Here is a 12,972-nt window from a genome sequence, read left to right as displayed (position 1 = left end):
ATGAATTACCGGATTTTTAATAACATGAGCAATACGACAGGTGCCACACGTGGAGCAGGACCTGCTTACCCTTCCAGAATTCAGGAGATCACCCCCATTTTTGTTGGGGTTCATGTTGCTTAGTCTTTAGTTTTCTATGTTGTGTCTTGTGTATTTTGTCTGTTTGTATTTTCTTTTTTAGCCATGGCGTTGTCAGTTTATTTTCAATCTAAAAGTTTTAACTGTCCCTCTGGTATCTTTCTCCCTCTTTTCTCTCACACCGGTGCAATACATTCACATAAAGGGTATGTCTATCAGCTTGATATAATCTACTTTGCTTAATATTCTTTTTCAGTTGTTTGTACCTTCTATCATGTACTATGATTAATTTTATCTTTCTTGAAATGCCGTGTTTTAAATATACCTCATTTAGCCTGCAGTGGAACTAATGGAGATTTAATTGGTTACCAAAGGTTACAGGATTATAATTTAGTACACCAGTTGCGCATTTTGTCTTGACAAAACTCATCAGCGACGCTCAGATCAAAATAGTTATAAAGCCAAACAAGAAAAAAGTTGAAGAGCATTGAGGACCCCAAAAGGTTGTGCCAAATACGGCTAAGGTAATCTATTTCTGGGATAAGAAAATCCTGTTTTTCGAAAAATTAAAACGATTGTATTTATTACTGTTGTCAGGGACTTTCTATACTACTGAAGTATAGAAAGTCCCTGCTGGTGTAGAGTAGTACATTTGATGAAGTTTTTTATCTGTATTTGCTATCATCTGATTACAAGAAAACCAATCATGGTCGAGTTTCCCTTCTTTAGGGCACCACCAGCCCATAAATAAGTAGTCAACACTTCTGTGTAGACATGAACTATCATTGGTTTGATCATAATTATGAATAAACAGTTCAAGAAACTTCTAATTTCCAGAAACCCTCAGAATATTTTTCTGGCTGTTATTTGCTGATAGTTGGAATTTGAAAGTACACTCTAAAGAAGATTATAGATTATTTCTTTGGTCCAGTTGTTGCGGGAAAAAAGGAGGATATTTTAAAATAACTTCAGATTGATGACAATTGACATTGATCGCTCATACTGAAGGCTTTTAAACGAACAGCTCATGCTCCACCCATCATGTTAATATTAAGATTTCCTAAAGCTGCATAAATTAATTATTGTCTAACCATTACAAAAATAGTTTGTTCATGTAGCTATTTATTTTCTATGGACCAATTTCCAAGTTCGAATGGAAATGATAACTCTCAAAAGTTTTATTCTGATCGACTTACCTATGATTATTGGACTTGCACTGAAATAACAGGATAATGCAAGATTGCATAAGATTTAAGAAGATGTGGTATGAATGCCAATGAGACAAATCTCCATCCAAGTCATAATTTATAAAAGAATTAACCAGTATTAGTCAAAGTATGGTCTTCAACCTGGAGCCTTGGCTCACACTGAACAGCTAGCTATAAAGGCCCTAAAAGTTACTAGTGTAAAACCATTCACAACCAGTCTGCTTTGTAACAAATGACAAGACCAATACCAGGTCTGGACATGTGTCGCTGCATGCTAGATTGGGAAAACATGTATTCCAGAGCATAACTTATCATTCCATTACCAAATATTTAAACCATTGACCCTCTATAGGAGCCAAGATGTTGATGAAAATTTTCCTTGTACAATAATTGTTGTAAAACTTCAAACAATCCGCAAACAGAAAAGGGCTTCACAGCTGATGTAACCATTATTTAATCCCTGCAACTTGTGTATGAAAGACTAAACATTAAATAATTCATTTCATAGAAGCCAAGAAAAATTTGAGAAGAGATTTTTTATTTTTTCTTTTGGACTAGAAGCAGTTGTGAGACCTTCTTCGGCATTCAGCATTCTATTCACTTATACTGGAAACCAAATGTCTTCGGACACCTGTTTTTGATGAATTATTCCTAGTCTTGCGATTTTCCCCCATCAAAATGAATAAATGTCAATCATCTGATCATATCTCTGATCGATTTGCACAACTATAATGTCTCTGTGTTAAAGGATGCATGATGATCTATTGTTGTTAACTTCTGTCATTTGATCTCGTGTGGAGAGTTGTCTAATTAGCAATCATACTACATCTTTTTATCTTTATATTCACTTCAAATCTTCTTTTTGTTGATAAAACAAAACTTATAAATAATATTTTTTACTAAAAGTAATGATACAAATCCTTGACGTTTGCAAAGTTGTCGATTCATGTCAATTTTTGATAGAGTGAATATGGAAACATGCCTAAATTTTCTAAGGCCTGTACAATGTTAACATGATTTTTTACACTGACATAATAATGTTAACACACAATTGTAATATCTTGTCTTTTTAAAATCTTCTTCAAACTTCTGTTATGCAGTTGTTTCCATCATATTACTTCTTGTCAAGGCCCGTAACTCTTGTATTCTGTAATCTTCTGGCATTGGTAAATTGCTGATATGTGGAGCTAACAACCTACAAAATAGAAACTTAAATTTATAACTACCAAATTGATTATATATATAAAAAAAGAAAGAAAAAAGTTTAATCTAATTGTCAGCATGCAAGAATTATCTTTCTATTTCTAATGTAATGTAGATTGTTAAATAACATAAATTGAAAGTTATACCGAGTTAAATTCATCAAACAGTTTTTAAGCAAAACGAATAATTGATGAAGACAAACGTACACATTTATACAACAATATGATAAATGAAGCTTTTAATTCAACTTTGTCAAATAATCATTATAAATGATCTTCCTCTTTTTAAGGGTTTCAAAAGACTGCTTTGAATTTTGAATGAAACCTGAGGAAAATATTTGAAGTAAATTAGTATATATAATAATAATAATAATAATAAATTCTTTATTTAAAGAGGGTAAACACAGTTAGTTACAATCACTAATCTTCCCTGAGGCCCTCATATACATGTATGCAATACAAGTAAAAACAAAATGATAATAATAAGAGAAAAAAGCAAACATACAACATATAAACACAATTGTATAGACATAATAGTTCAATGTACATGTACCATGATTAAAAGATATAAAACAGTTACATATCGCATGTAGTATAAGGGAGGATAATTAAAAGATCCTACAATGTCCTTAAAATAGTAATGATATCAAAAGATATCGAGATAATTGAGGTAACTTACATTAAAAGGAGACAATCTGATGACCATCATTGTAACAGTAATGAGATCTAAAGGTAGCCTGAGATCCTGGCTCACTGATCAACCATAGAGCCAGGCGAAATACAACACCATGTTTTAGTCCATTGGGTGTTAGAATGATGCATTGTGGTATAGCGTCATTTCTTGAAACATGGAGGGAAATATTTATATTGTCACAAATTTATTAAAACTTATTTTTAATTTCATATGAAATGCAAATTTAGAAAATTTAGCATATATAATTCAAATGTTATTGATTAACATTGTGAATCAACTGTTAATTAATGGTCTGATCAATATATTCCTTGTTTACAGAACATGCACATGCACAGTAATTCAGTGCTGATAGTTGGTCATGTAAATTGTATTACCCCTGGCTCCAACGACAACATATTAGATTGGGTCAATGCCAGGCTAATCTAAAGACAGAAAATTGAGGTAACTTACGTTAAGGGGAGATAGTCTGAAGATCCAACACTGTGTCCTTGTAAAAGCAATAATGTTCTCAGTAAAACGGCTGCTATTTTGGACATCTCAGATTGGCATAATCTAAAATGGAAACAAATTATATCAAATAAATCATCATAAAGTCTCTGTTAAATATTAAAGAACATTTGTAAGATTCCCACTTACCTCACTGTAACTGTGTTATAAAATCTCATCAAATAAATTTTTAGACACTATATAGTATACCAGATGTAGTATTTTTTCTGACACTGAGGGATACAAAGTATTGAGATTTATTGTCTAATAGATATTTGAATAATAGCTGGCTCATCATATTTCGAAAAAAACTAAGGATTTTCTTATCCCAGGTATAGATTACCTTAGCCGTATTTGGCACAACTTTTTGGAATTTTGGATCCTCAATACTCTTCTACTTTGTACTTGTTTGGCTTTATAACCATTTTGATATGAGTGTCACTGATAAGTCTTATGTAGACAAAACACAGGTCTGGCGTACTAAATCATAATCCTGGTACCTTTGTTAACTATTAATGTTAATTTGACATGCTTGTGACTAAAAAGCCACATTCTTTTGTTATTTAGTTCACATCTGTCAAAATGTAATATTTAAAAAAACATACATTTTATATGTTTAACAAATAAATGCCTACCTTTCTTTTGAATTTGAACACTGTAAATTTCCTACTTTGGCACATAATGTTGTAACACTGTGTACCAAGCTTTCTATGTCATAACCACTTGGTCTTTGTTGCTGTAATTAGATAAAATGCTTTCACATGATCTGACCTTATTGGATGGCAGAATGTGAACATTTCAAGTAGATTGAATATATCATGACTTTATGTTATTTCATTTAGATTTTGTATATCTTTGCACTCTGGAACTGTAAGAACATAGATAATTAGAAATGATTTACATACTCATAATAGAAATCAAAGTGCTTGTGAGTACTGAGGGATAGATTGCTTTAATTATAAATTGTGAAATGAAGTGTTTTAAGCAATGGATACAACAAGGCAATACTTTGAATTTTGGTCATCCTCCTTTGTCCATAACCTTTACCTTGTACATTCTTTTCCCTGTTATACACATACACATAATTTTGTAAATTGTTTATATCTCCCTACATCTTCACACTGATTGGTTTAATAACATACCTCTTCTCCACTTAGAGCTTGTTTAAATTTTTCTACAGCCTCACATTGGTTGATATAATCCAGGAACACTTGTCCACCAAAATGCCAATCGGATATTTTACTGCTGTGTGCCGGGTTTGATAATTCTTTCAGATATTTTTTAAGATACTCATGATTTTCTGAAAAACAGAAATATGCTTTATTTTGGTGCCAATTTTATATTTTTTATTAGTGCTGGCTAGTTTTTTTTTTCCAACTTGGGGAACAAAAGTAATTATTTAAATACATTGAAATTTTCTACATGGATGTATTGAAACATTAAAATGTACAAAAATATGGAGCCCTTTTCATTTAGTCATAACAGAAAATTACTCAAAAACAAACTCACCATTTATGATGGCATCAGGAGCTATATGTTTCAGTATGACTTTATGACTTGCATTCCAGTGGCCTGATTTCAGTAAATGCAGGGCTTCCTCATGACTTTTATTCTCATGCTTTGCTCTAAGTGCCTAAAAATAAAGGTAGAACTGGTATATAAGATGTCTTGACCAATAATAGAAAGAATTATAGGTAATACAATTAGTTGATTGGAAATATGTCTTTTTGTCGAAAATTTACATACTTGCTTTCTATTCAAAATGTCAGGAAGGCACTGATATTGCTTATCCCCAAAATTAATTGACAACAGGTAAATTTCAATGATTTTTTTGAACAGGAATCGGTTTGCATTTCACTATATTTTATTTTGATCATAATCCTTGTTATGACATTTCTCATATCTGACTTGTAAATTTATTTGTCAACCCATGCACTCAATGTTTCCAAGCGAGGATCAGGAATTTACCTTAGCATCTGGAGTGTATCCATCTGACACAAATATTTACCTTAGCATAGTGTATCCATCTGACAGGAATATTGAGTTTTTCCTGTAAGAAGTCTTCTTTATCTTTATCTGTGGACAATGTTACATATCTATACAGGAGATCCTTTACTGCTGATTCCCGACTATAACATAAAGATAACAATGTTATGTCAAAAATATCAAATACTAGATATTTTAAAATATTCAAATGTTGTTTTTCATTTAAGTAGTAATCACATAAACAAACTATCAGACAGAATGACTTCTGAAAAATTGTCTTTTTACAAAGAAGAAACATGGGGTAATAAGTCTCTTCAATAAAAAGGAAAGAAAACAATTAAAAGAAAACTTTTGAAAGATATACCGTCATTTCAAATCACATTTAATTTCTTCGAGTGTTTTAAAGAGCAGTCATTTACTAAAACATTTTAATTTGATTAAACAAATATGATTTTAAGTGTTTGAATATTGTTTGTACTCATGAGCCTTTAGGTTTTTTTTGTTTTAAAACCCTTTTTGCATTTTCACATCTTAAGTATTAAACAGTTAAAACAGAGACAGACCATCTTTATGCAAGAATTTTGTACTGTTTTTTTTTTATTTCTTTCATAAATCACAATACTTACTAAAGACTCATGGACTGTTTAACAAGCAAAATGAACCTGTCCAATTAATACCGAAAATAAATATATTTGTTTGGGGGTAATCAATCTATTTATAAACCCAGATAGTGAAAACAAAAACAATAAGTTTTCAGACCTGCCACCTTTTGAAAATCTCCATGGGGGATTTAGAGTGCGACCAGATTTTAAAGGGTTACAGTTTTTTCGGCGTTTCTGCATGCACTGTTTTTTACTCTTAAAATAGTCTCATATCTCTTCTTTTTATTTCTAATGGTATTCTAATGATCAGCTTATAACCCTTGATTTCTTTTATTTGCACGATTCTTGTACTTTTAAAAAAATTATTCTAATATGACGTGCTTCTTTCGCTTTGTAAACAACACCGTGATAAAATTCTCGATATATCTATACTTAGCGCAGACTCCAAGATGTACACAAATGGCTGTTTAAATATGCCTCCCACGTAAATCCACATGTATCGTATTAACCTATGTGTAAACGGTTGTGGAATTCGCTGTGTTAACAATTACAATTGAATAAAACCCTACAGAACATTTATTCTGATTCTGATGCATAACAAAAAGAATTTACACATTAGAGAACGGAAAAATGGACAAAAACAAAATAAATTAAAATTCCGCGAAATTCCAGTAATGATTTTTGCGCATTAACGCCATTTCAAAACATGACGTCATACGAATGAAAACGTCAAAGCTGAAGGTTTTTCTATTGCGTTTACCTTCTAAACTCGGATACAATTGCATTAAAATAAAGTATTGAGTTAGGTGTTGCTTGTTTTCTGTTCTATTGCATTATTCGCACATTTACTGATTTCAGCAAGTCAACATGGCGGCTCCTTGGTTACAACATGTCAACAGTGAATTTGACGGTAGCTTACGATAAAAATGTAAATTTAAAATTGCAAATGTTGGGTTTACTGAGAAGTAAAAAAAGTAATCACATTTTTTTTCTAGCCGTTAGTTAAGAAATAATTCATGCAGGTTTATTAGATTTGTTTTACATTTATCGAACAGTGGGTAAAATAGAACAGCCACACACACGGTATTCCCATCATCGCTTCAGTTTTTTAATGATCGTATTTGTCCTATGAGAATCGAAATAATTCATGGAAGCCATAGATTTGTTGTAAATTTACACATGGCCTGGGCCGTGATATTCGTTAATTTTATCCCTCGCTAACGCTCAGGATAAAATTCGAATATCACGGCCCAGGCCATGTGTAAATTTCCAACAAATCTATGGCTTCCATGAATTATTTCTTAAACAACACAATTTATGAAAAGAGAAAAATGGCAACAAAAAATACAGGTTACAAAATGAAGAGTTTTTTAGACCCCCTTTTCCCCCCTCCAAAGACCTGAACCTTTTTGTCCTAAGGATTAATTCAAATTTTTATTAAGTCTTTCAGTATTAATGGAAAATGGATAAAATTTTGAGTCATCTTTCTTTGTGTTCAGAGGTGCTCTTACTGGCAGAGGCTTATATACAGTAGAAGTGTATATAAAATGGCATCGATTTTAAATGAACAGACACATGTCTGATTTAAAAATTAAATGGATTTCAAGATAGGCTAAACAATGTTTTCTAAAGAGTTCATTACAGTTCTCATCTTTTAGTTAATTACGATTTAGTCATGGAACTACAGTAAACATTGCAAATTGTGCTTGTATGATAAATTGATTAAAAGTCAAAGGCCGTCTGACTGAATTTCTGTTTACAAATATCAATTAATTTTGAGGATTGTTATGAGCCAGCCATCAGGTAATCCAAATACTTGCAACAACAAATTATGACACCTGTTGTGACCGTTGATTAGCGCAGGGTTATCCCAAGAAAAATTGATCAGAAAAATCAATACGTAAAAAATTACTTTTACAGGTAAATTTTGTGAGAATCAGGATTTTGACTTGTATTACGATCCCGATATCAGGATTTGGGTTGAGGGATGAAAATCGGGATAGTTGGCAGGTCTGAGTTTTGGTAACATCAAGGAACAACTCTGGTTACAGTAAAAGTAAAATTGTGTATACTTACAATTATTCATTATAAAGGCAATAAATAAAGCTTTTCAGACTAAGTCTTACCATTGTTTGTCTTCTATATGTAAAACAATAAAAACAGCCCAATGCCATAATCCAATGGATTCCAATTGTGAGGCAAAGTTCATGTGGACATAGGCTCTGTGGTAGGGGGAGAGATGTTTGTAATCTAAAGACTGTAATATTTGGTATAGATGCCAGCTGAAATAGATAAAACATTCCTTATTGTGAGGCAAAGTTCATGTGAACGTAATCTCTGTGGTAGGGGGAGAGATGTTTGTAATCTAAAGACTGTAATATTTGGTACAGATGCCAACTGAAATAGATATAACATTGATGTTTAAAATAAATTGTTAGATTTAAATATATATCTTCTTTGATTTAATGTTTAGTGTAAATCCAGATTTTTTATATCATTTTTAATTCAATGTTTAGGGTAAATCCATATTTAGTATATCATTTTTAATTCAATGCTTAGTGTAAATCCAGATTTAATTTATCATTGTTAATTCAATGTTTGGATAAACTCTAAGAACTATATAAATTTTAATTTGAGTTTCAGAGAAAAAAATTTCCTCATGGTTTGGGATAAACCATTCACAATTCATCTTTAATAATTGTGTCCAGTGTTAGGCTCACCTTAATCTATAATCTAACTGGTTTTCTGTGGAGGATGTGGGATTTAACAGTCTGTCTAAGCGATGAGATTTCTGACAATATAACTTTAAAACATGATAACAAGTGTCTCTTAACATGTGACCTTCATCCTCCTCTTCAATTGGACAATCTAATACCCCTTCTGAGTATGGTGGTAATGGAGGATTACAGTATATTCCACAATTTGATCTCCCTTTGAAGCCTGCCTCATAATCTAATACAGCCTGATGGATCGGAGAATTTGATGGACACAAGAACCTGAAATAAATCTCAAATACTAAATTCATCCTATGAAATTGATGGTTACAAAATAAAGTTAATAGAAAAAGATTTTGTTTACAAAATAAGATTTCCTACAACATACAAAGTATTTAAAATACATAGAAAAATTAGGCTTCTACTTTTTCAAACTGATAATTTAGAATTATTACAAAATCTACTGTTTTCTAATCAATTCAGCATGACTTAACTTTGCCTGAAAACCTAAAAAATTACAAACAGAATAAAATCAATTTGAAGTCCTTGAACTTACTGATTTATCACAAAATGACTTTTCTTGCATGAAAAATCTACAATGTAATTTTAAAATGAATTCATTTATATACTGTAGAAACATTAATTTTCGTGAGGTTAAAATTTCATGGTTTTGTCTCTCTATAAGGTTTCATGGGGATTTAATTTCCTGGTTTCCTTAAATGTTAGTGGTATCATATGGAGGTTAAGTTTTCGTGTGAGTTTTAATTTCGTGGATATATTCTTTCCACGAAATAAACGAAATTAAAACCTTTATGAAAATTTCTGATTTACAGTAGTGAAAAGGTAATGAATCAATTACCATAAATGTAAAGCTAGTGCTCTTTTCCAGTCCATAGTTTCACATGTATTAATCATGGTGTAAGGTTCAACAGGTGCCCTCCATACCAATTGTCCAGACAACAAGGCATATATCTTCATGCGAACTATATTTATATATTTATCTGCCTGAAATGTCAAAATCATATTATAAATCATGTCAAAATCATATTATAAATCTTTTAACTAAAAGCAAACATTTCAAAATTCATAGATATTTATTATCTAAAACACAATTATATTGACTGTATGATCTTGGGTTAATTTATCCTTCGTCTCCTGCACTCAAGCAAGAATACTACAATTAGACAAGATAGTACCAATCTTTCAAGCTGTGAAAACCTGACTGCTTTCTGAAATTTCATTCTTCGTCATTTTTGAATATCTGGTACCATGCTTCATTTTTGGTTGCTCTATCATTGAAATAAATCACCACATCTCCTTTTGATAATAATTAAGTAATATACATCAATGTTAAAATCAGCAACCCCTTCTCATTTGGTTTTTGATACCATTATTAAAGATATCTTACCCCCAGCTCTGCCCACTCAATCAGTTGTTTTTCTACCAGTTGTCTGACAACATAATGACTTTCTGTCTGAGCCAATAACAATGCCAGTCTATGGTCACCTGATTTTTGAGCCAATAAACAGGCTTCTGAAATTTTCCTCCCACTCAGATATGCTAATATAGCTGGCAGATGATCTTTGCCCTGAAAGTAGTTTAAATAAACTCTTATGTACATCATAAAAACTTTCCTGCACACCTCGATGTTGATAGCATGTCATTTGTTCTTAAAAAGTCAAAATCTTTTTTCTCAAATGGATTTCAATATAAAAAGTCGAAAAGATGCAAAGGGTGATAAAATAATCATAAATTTGAACAATAACAGAAAAATAAAATTGAATCCCCGTATTTTGGTGTTTATACCTATGAATTTGAATATTAGTGCATTCTAAAGACTCCAATGAATATTTGTATGGTTACACGACTATCAAATGAAATGTTTAAAGTGGATAATAAATTTGATATATTCAGAGTAGGAAAGCAACTGACATCTGATGTTGTCTAAATAAAACAGGTAGATTAAATCACCTTATATTTGGCCTCTTGTACATCTTCCTGTATTCTCTGTACAGCAGTTGACATCAACCATTTAGACAAGGCTTCTCTCCTGGAATGCTGGTAGTCATACCCTTCTACTGGCTCATCTAAATAAGGACAAAATAAATTATTACTACCCAATTTACTGCAAACTTACATATTTTTGTGTTTTGCTCTAATATGAAATTTAATTTACAACTTTCTTACTTTGTAAATGGATAGATTCATAGTTTAACAATTTTTGACAATTCTATGCATCGTTTTAAAAGACCTACAGAGGCTGAAGAAATAAATTGAATACAAAAATGAGTTTAGTTACACAATTAACTGAGGTTTGCATCTTCTACTAAGGACTTTTGTAATAATGCTTTCCTCTATAATATATTCGCGATTTTGTATAAAAGCAGCACCAGATGTTGTTACCAAAAAATGTGTAAGGGTCTCTCCTACTTTTGCTGTTAATCGTCGCAGACTCAACAAAAATGAGGACAAAAATCAATAAAAATATTCCTCTTGATACTATCTTTTGATTGAAAGAAGCTTCTGTCTATGTTTGGTAAAAATCCAGGATAGTTTATGAATCAAATAAATGTTGTATGTAATGTTATCTGGAAGAAAAACTAAGTCCATATATAAGTAAAATACAAATAAACAGGTACAAAATTTATTTCTGGAACTATCTTACGATCTGTCCAAGTTTCGTACAAATCCAGGAGAGTTTAAGAAAGTTATTAAAATTTCAAAAACTTTAATAAGAGTGAATATTTGTGGACGCCGCCAGAATGTAGGATCGCTATGTCTCATTTTTTCAACTTAAGTCAAAGGCTCAACAAAAACTGCCACAAAATCAAAACTAAATATTAGTGTGTGAAAGTTTCTAAATAGTAGATATATCTACCTGTAATACAATCTGGTAATCTTCCCCACAAAGCTACACACAAATCTAACACTCTATCCATCTGCTCCAGGAGAGCCTTATCTGGGTGATTATCTGTAAATAATATAAAGATCATTGAATCATACCAGGTCTACTTTTATTGCTAAATCTCTTTAAAAAAGTAGCTATTAATCAAATTCTAATATATATAAGTTCTTCAAGCAATCTGTAAAAAATATTTTAATAAGGTTTTAATTTTGAAGAAAATTCAACTTTTTAACTGATAAATTTCAGTAAAAAAATGTACAAAAGTAATTTGAAAAAACACACTTGTCATATGGAAAATGTTACACATACAAACAATGACAAGACTCTGTGTTGAAGACTGTACTTTGACCTATAATGGTTTACTTTTACAAATTGTGACTTGGATGGAGAGGTGTATCATTGGCACTCATACCATTTCTTATTCTTCTCATTTATCTACTCATTCTTATATCTATAAGCAATTGATATCTGATATCATTTCCACCACACAATAATGGCACACATAGAAAGCAAATGTACAGTGATTTACCAACCTGATTCTTGTAAATCTTGTTTCACTTGTTTAGCACATTGATGTAAACCCTCCACTCCAGAGGATGGTACAAATACTGGACAGTCACCCTCTAACATACTTTCTGAGTTCTCTAACTGTACACTTAACATCTCTACATGGTTATTCTGTCAAGATAACATAAATTTTCTTAATTTAAAGTTTCCAACTCGCATGCTATTTTATGAATTTTCAGACTATGTCTATAGCTACTGTTTCTAAACGATTCTGGTTTCATACATCAAGTATATGCTCCACCTTTTTTCACCTAATTTCAGACTTTCTGGTTTACTATTATGAAATGCCTGTTTGTAATCATACTCTGGGTTTATCTATCTAACCTTAATGTCAAGCATTTGATTGGTTTCAGCACATCAGGATTGATTTAAATTTTACTTCAACAGAACTTATATCCAACTTATTCAGGAGTAATATCCAACTTATTCAGGACTTATATCCAACTTATTCAGGACTTATATCCAACTTATTCAAGACTTAAATCCAACTTATTCAGGAGTAATATCCAACTTATTCAGGAGTAATATCC

General features: G+C 31.4%; 1 protein-coding gene across 10 annotated transcripts in view; it reads right to left on the bottom strand.

The window, feature by feature from the left end:
• Window positions 1-2,166: 2,166 nt before the first annotated feature.
• The window catches only part of LOC139484715 (nuclear pore complex protein Nup98-Nup96-like), a 75,275-nt gene continuing 64,469 nt past the window's right edge, over window positions 2,167-12,972 (bottom strand). For 9 of the 10 annotated variants that reach the window (XM_071268597.1, XM_071268593.1, XM_071268595.1 and 6 more), the window contains 13 exons: window positions 12,409-12,553; window positions 11,849-11,941; window positions 10,942-11,057; window positions 10,379-10,558; window positions 9,830-9,975; window positions 8,977-9,252; window positions 8,383-8,538; window positions 5,677-5,797; window positions 5,178-5,301; window positions 4,811-4,968; window positions 4,304-4,404; window positions 3,633-3,734; window positions 2,167-2,481 (listed from right to left, as the gene is read on the bottom strand). In XM_071268597.1, the coding sequence (XP_071124698.1) occupies window positions 2,379-2,481; window positions 3,633-3,734; window positions 4,304-4,404; window positions 4,811-4,968; window positions 5,178-5,301; window positions 5,677-5,797; window positions 8,383-8,538; window positions 8,977-9,252; window positions 9,830-9,975; window positions 10,379-10,558; window positions 10,942-11,057; window positions 11,849-11,941; window positions 12,409-12,553 (1,821 nt within the window). In that variant the 3' untranslated portion in view covers window positions 2,167-2,378. The other variant, XM_071268601.1, reaches the window with a different exon arrangement.

The sequence above is a fragment of the Mytilus edulis genome, chromosome 8 (assembly GCF_963676685.1).
Source record: "Mytilus edulis chromosome 8, xbMytEdul2.2, whole genome shotgun sequence".
Lineage (NCBI taxonomy): Eukaryota > Metazoa > Mollusca > Bivalvia > Mytilida > Mytilidae > Mytilus > Mytilus edulis.
The sequence above is the reverse complement of the archived record's forward strand: the minus strand, read 5'-3'. Positions and strand labels throughout refer to the sequence as shown.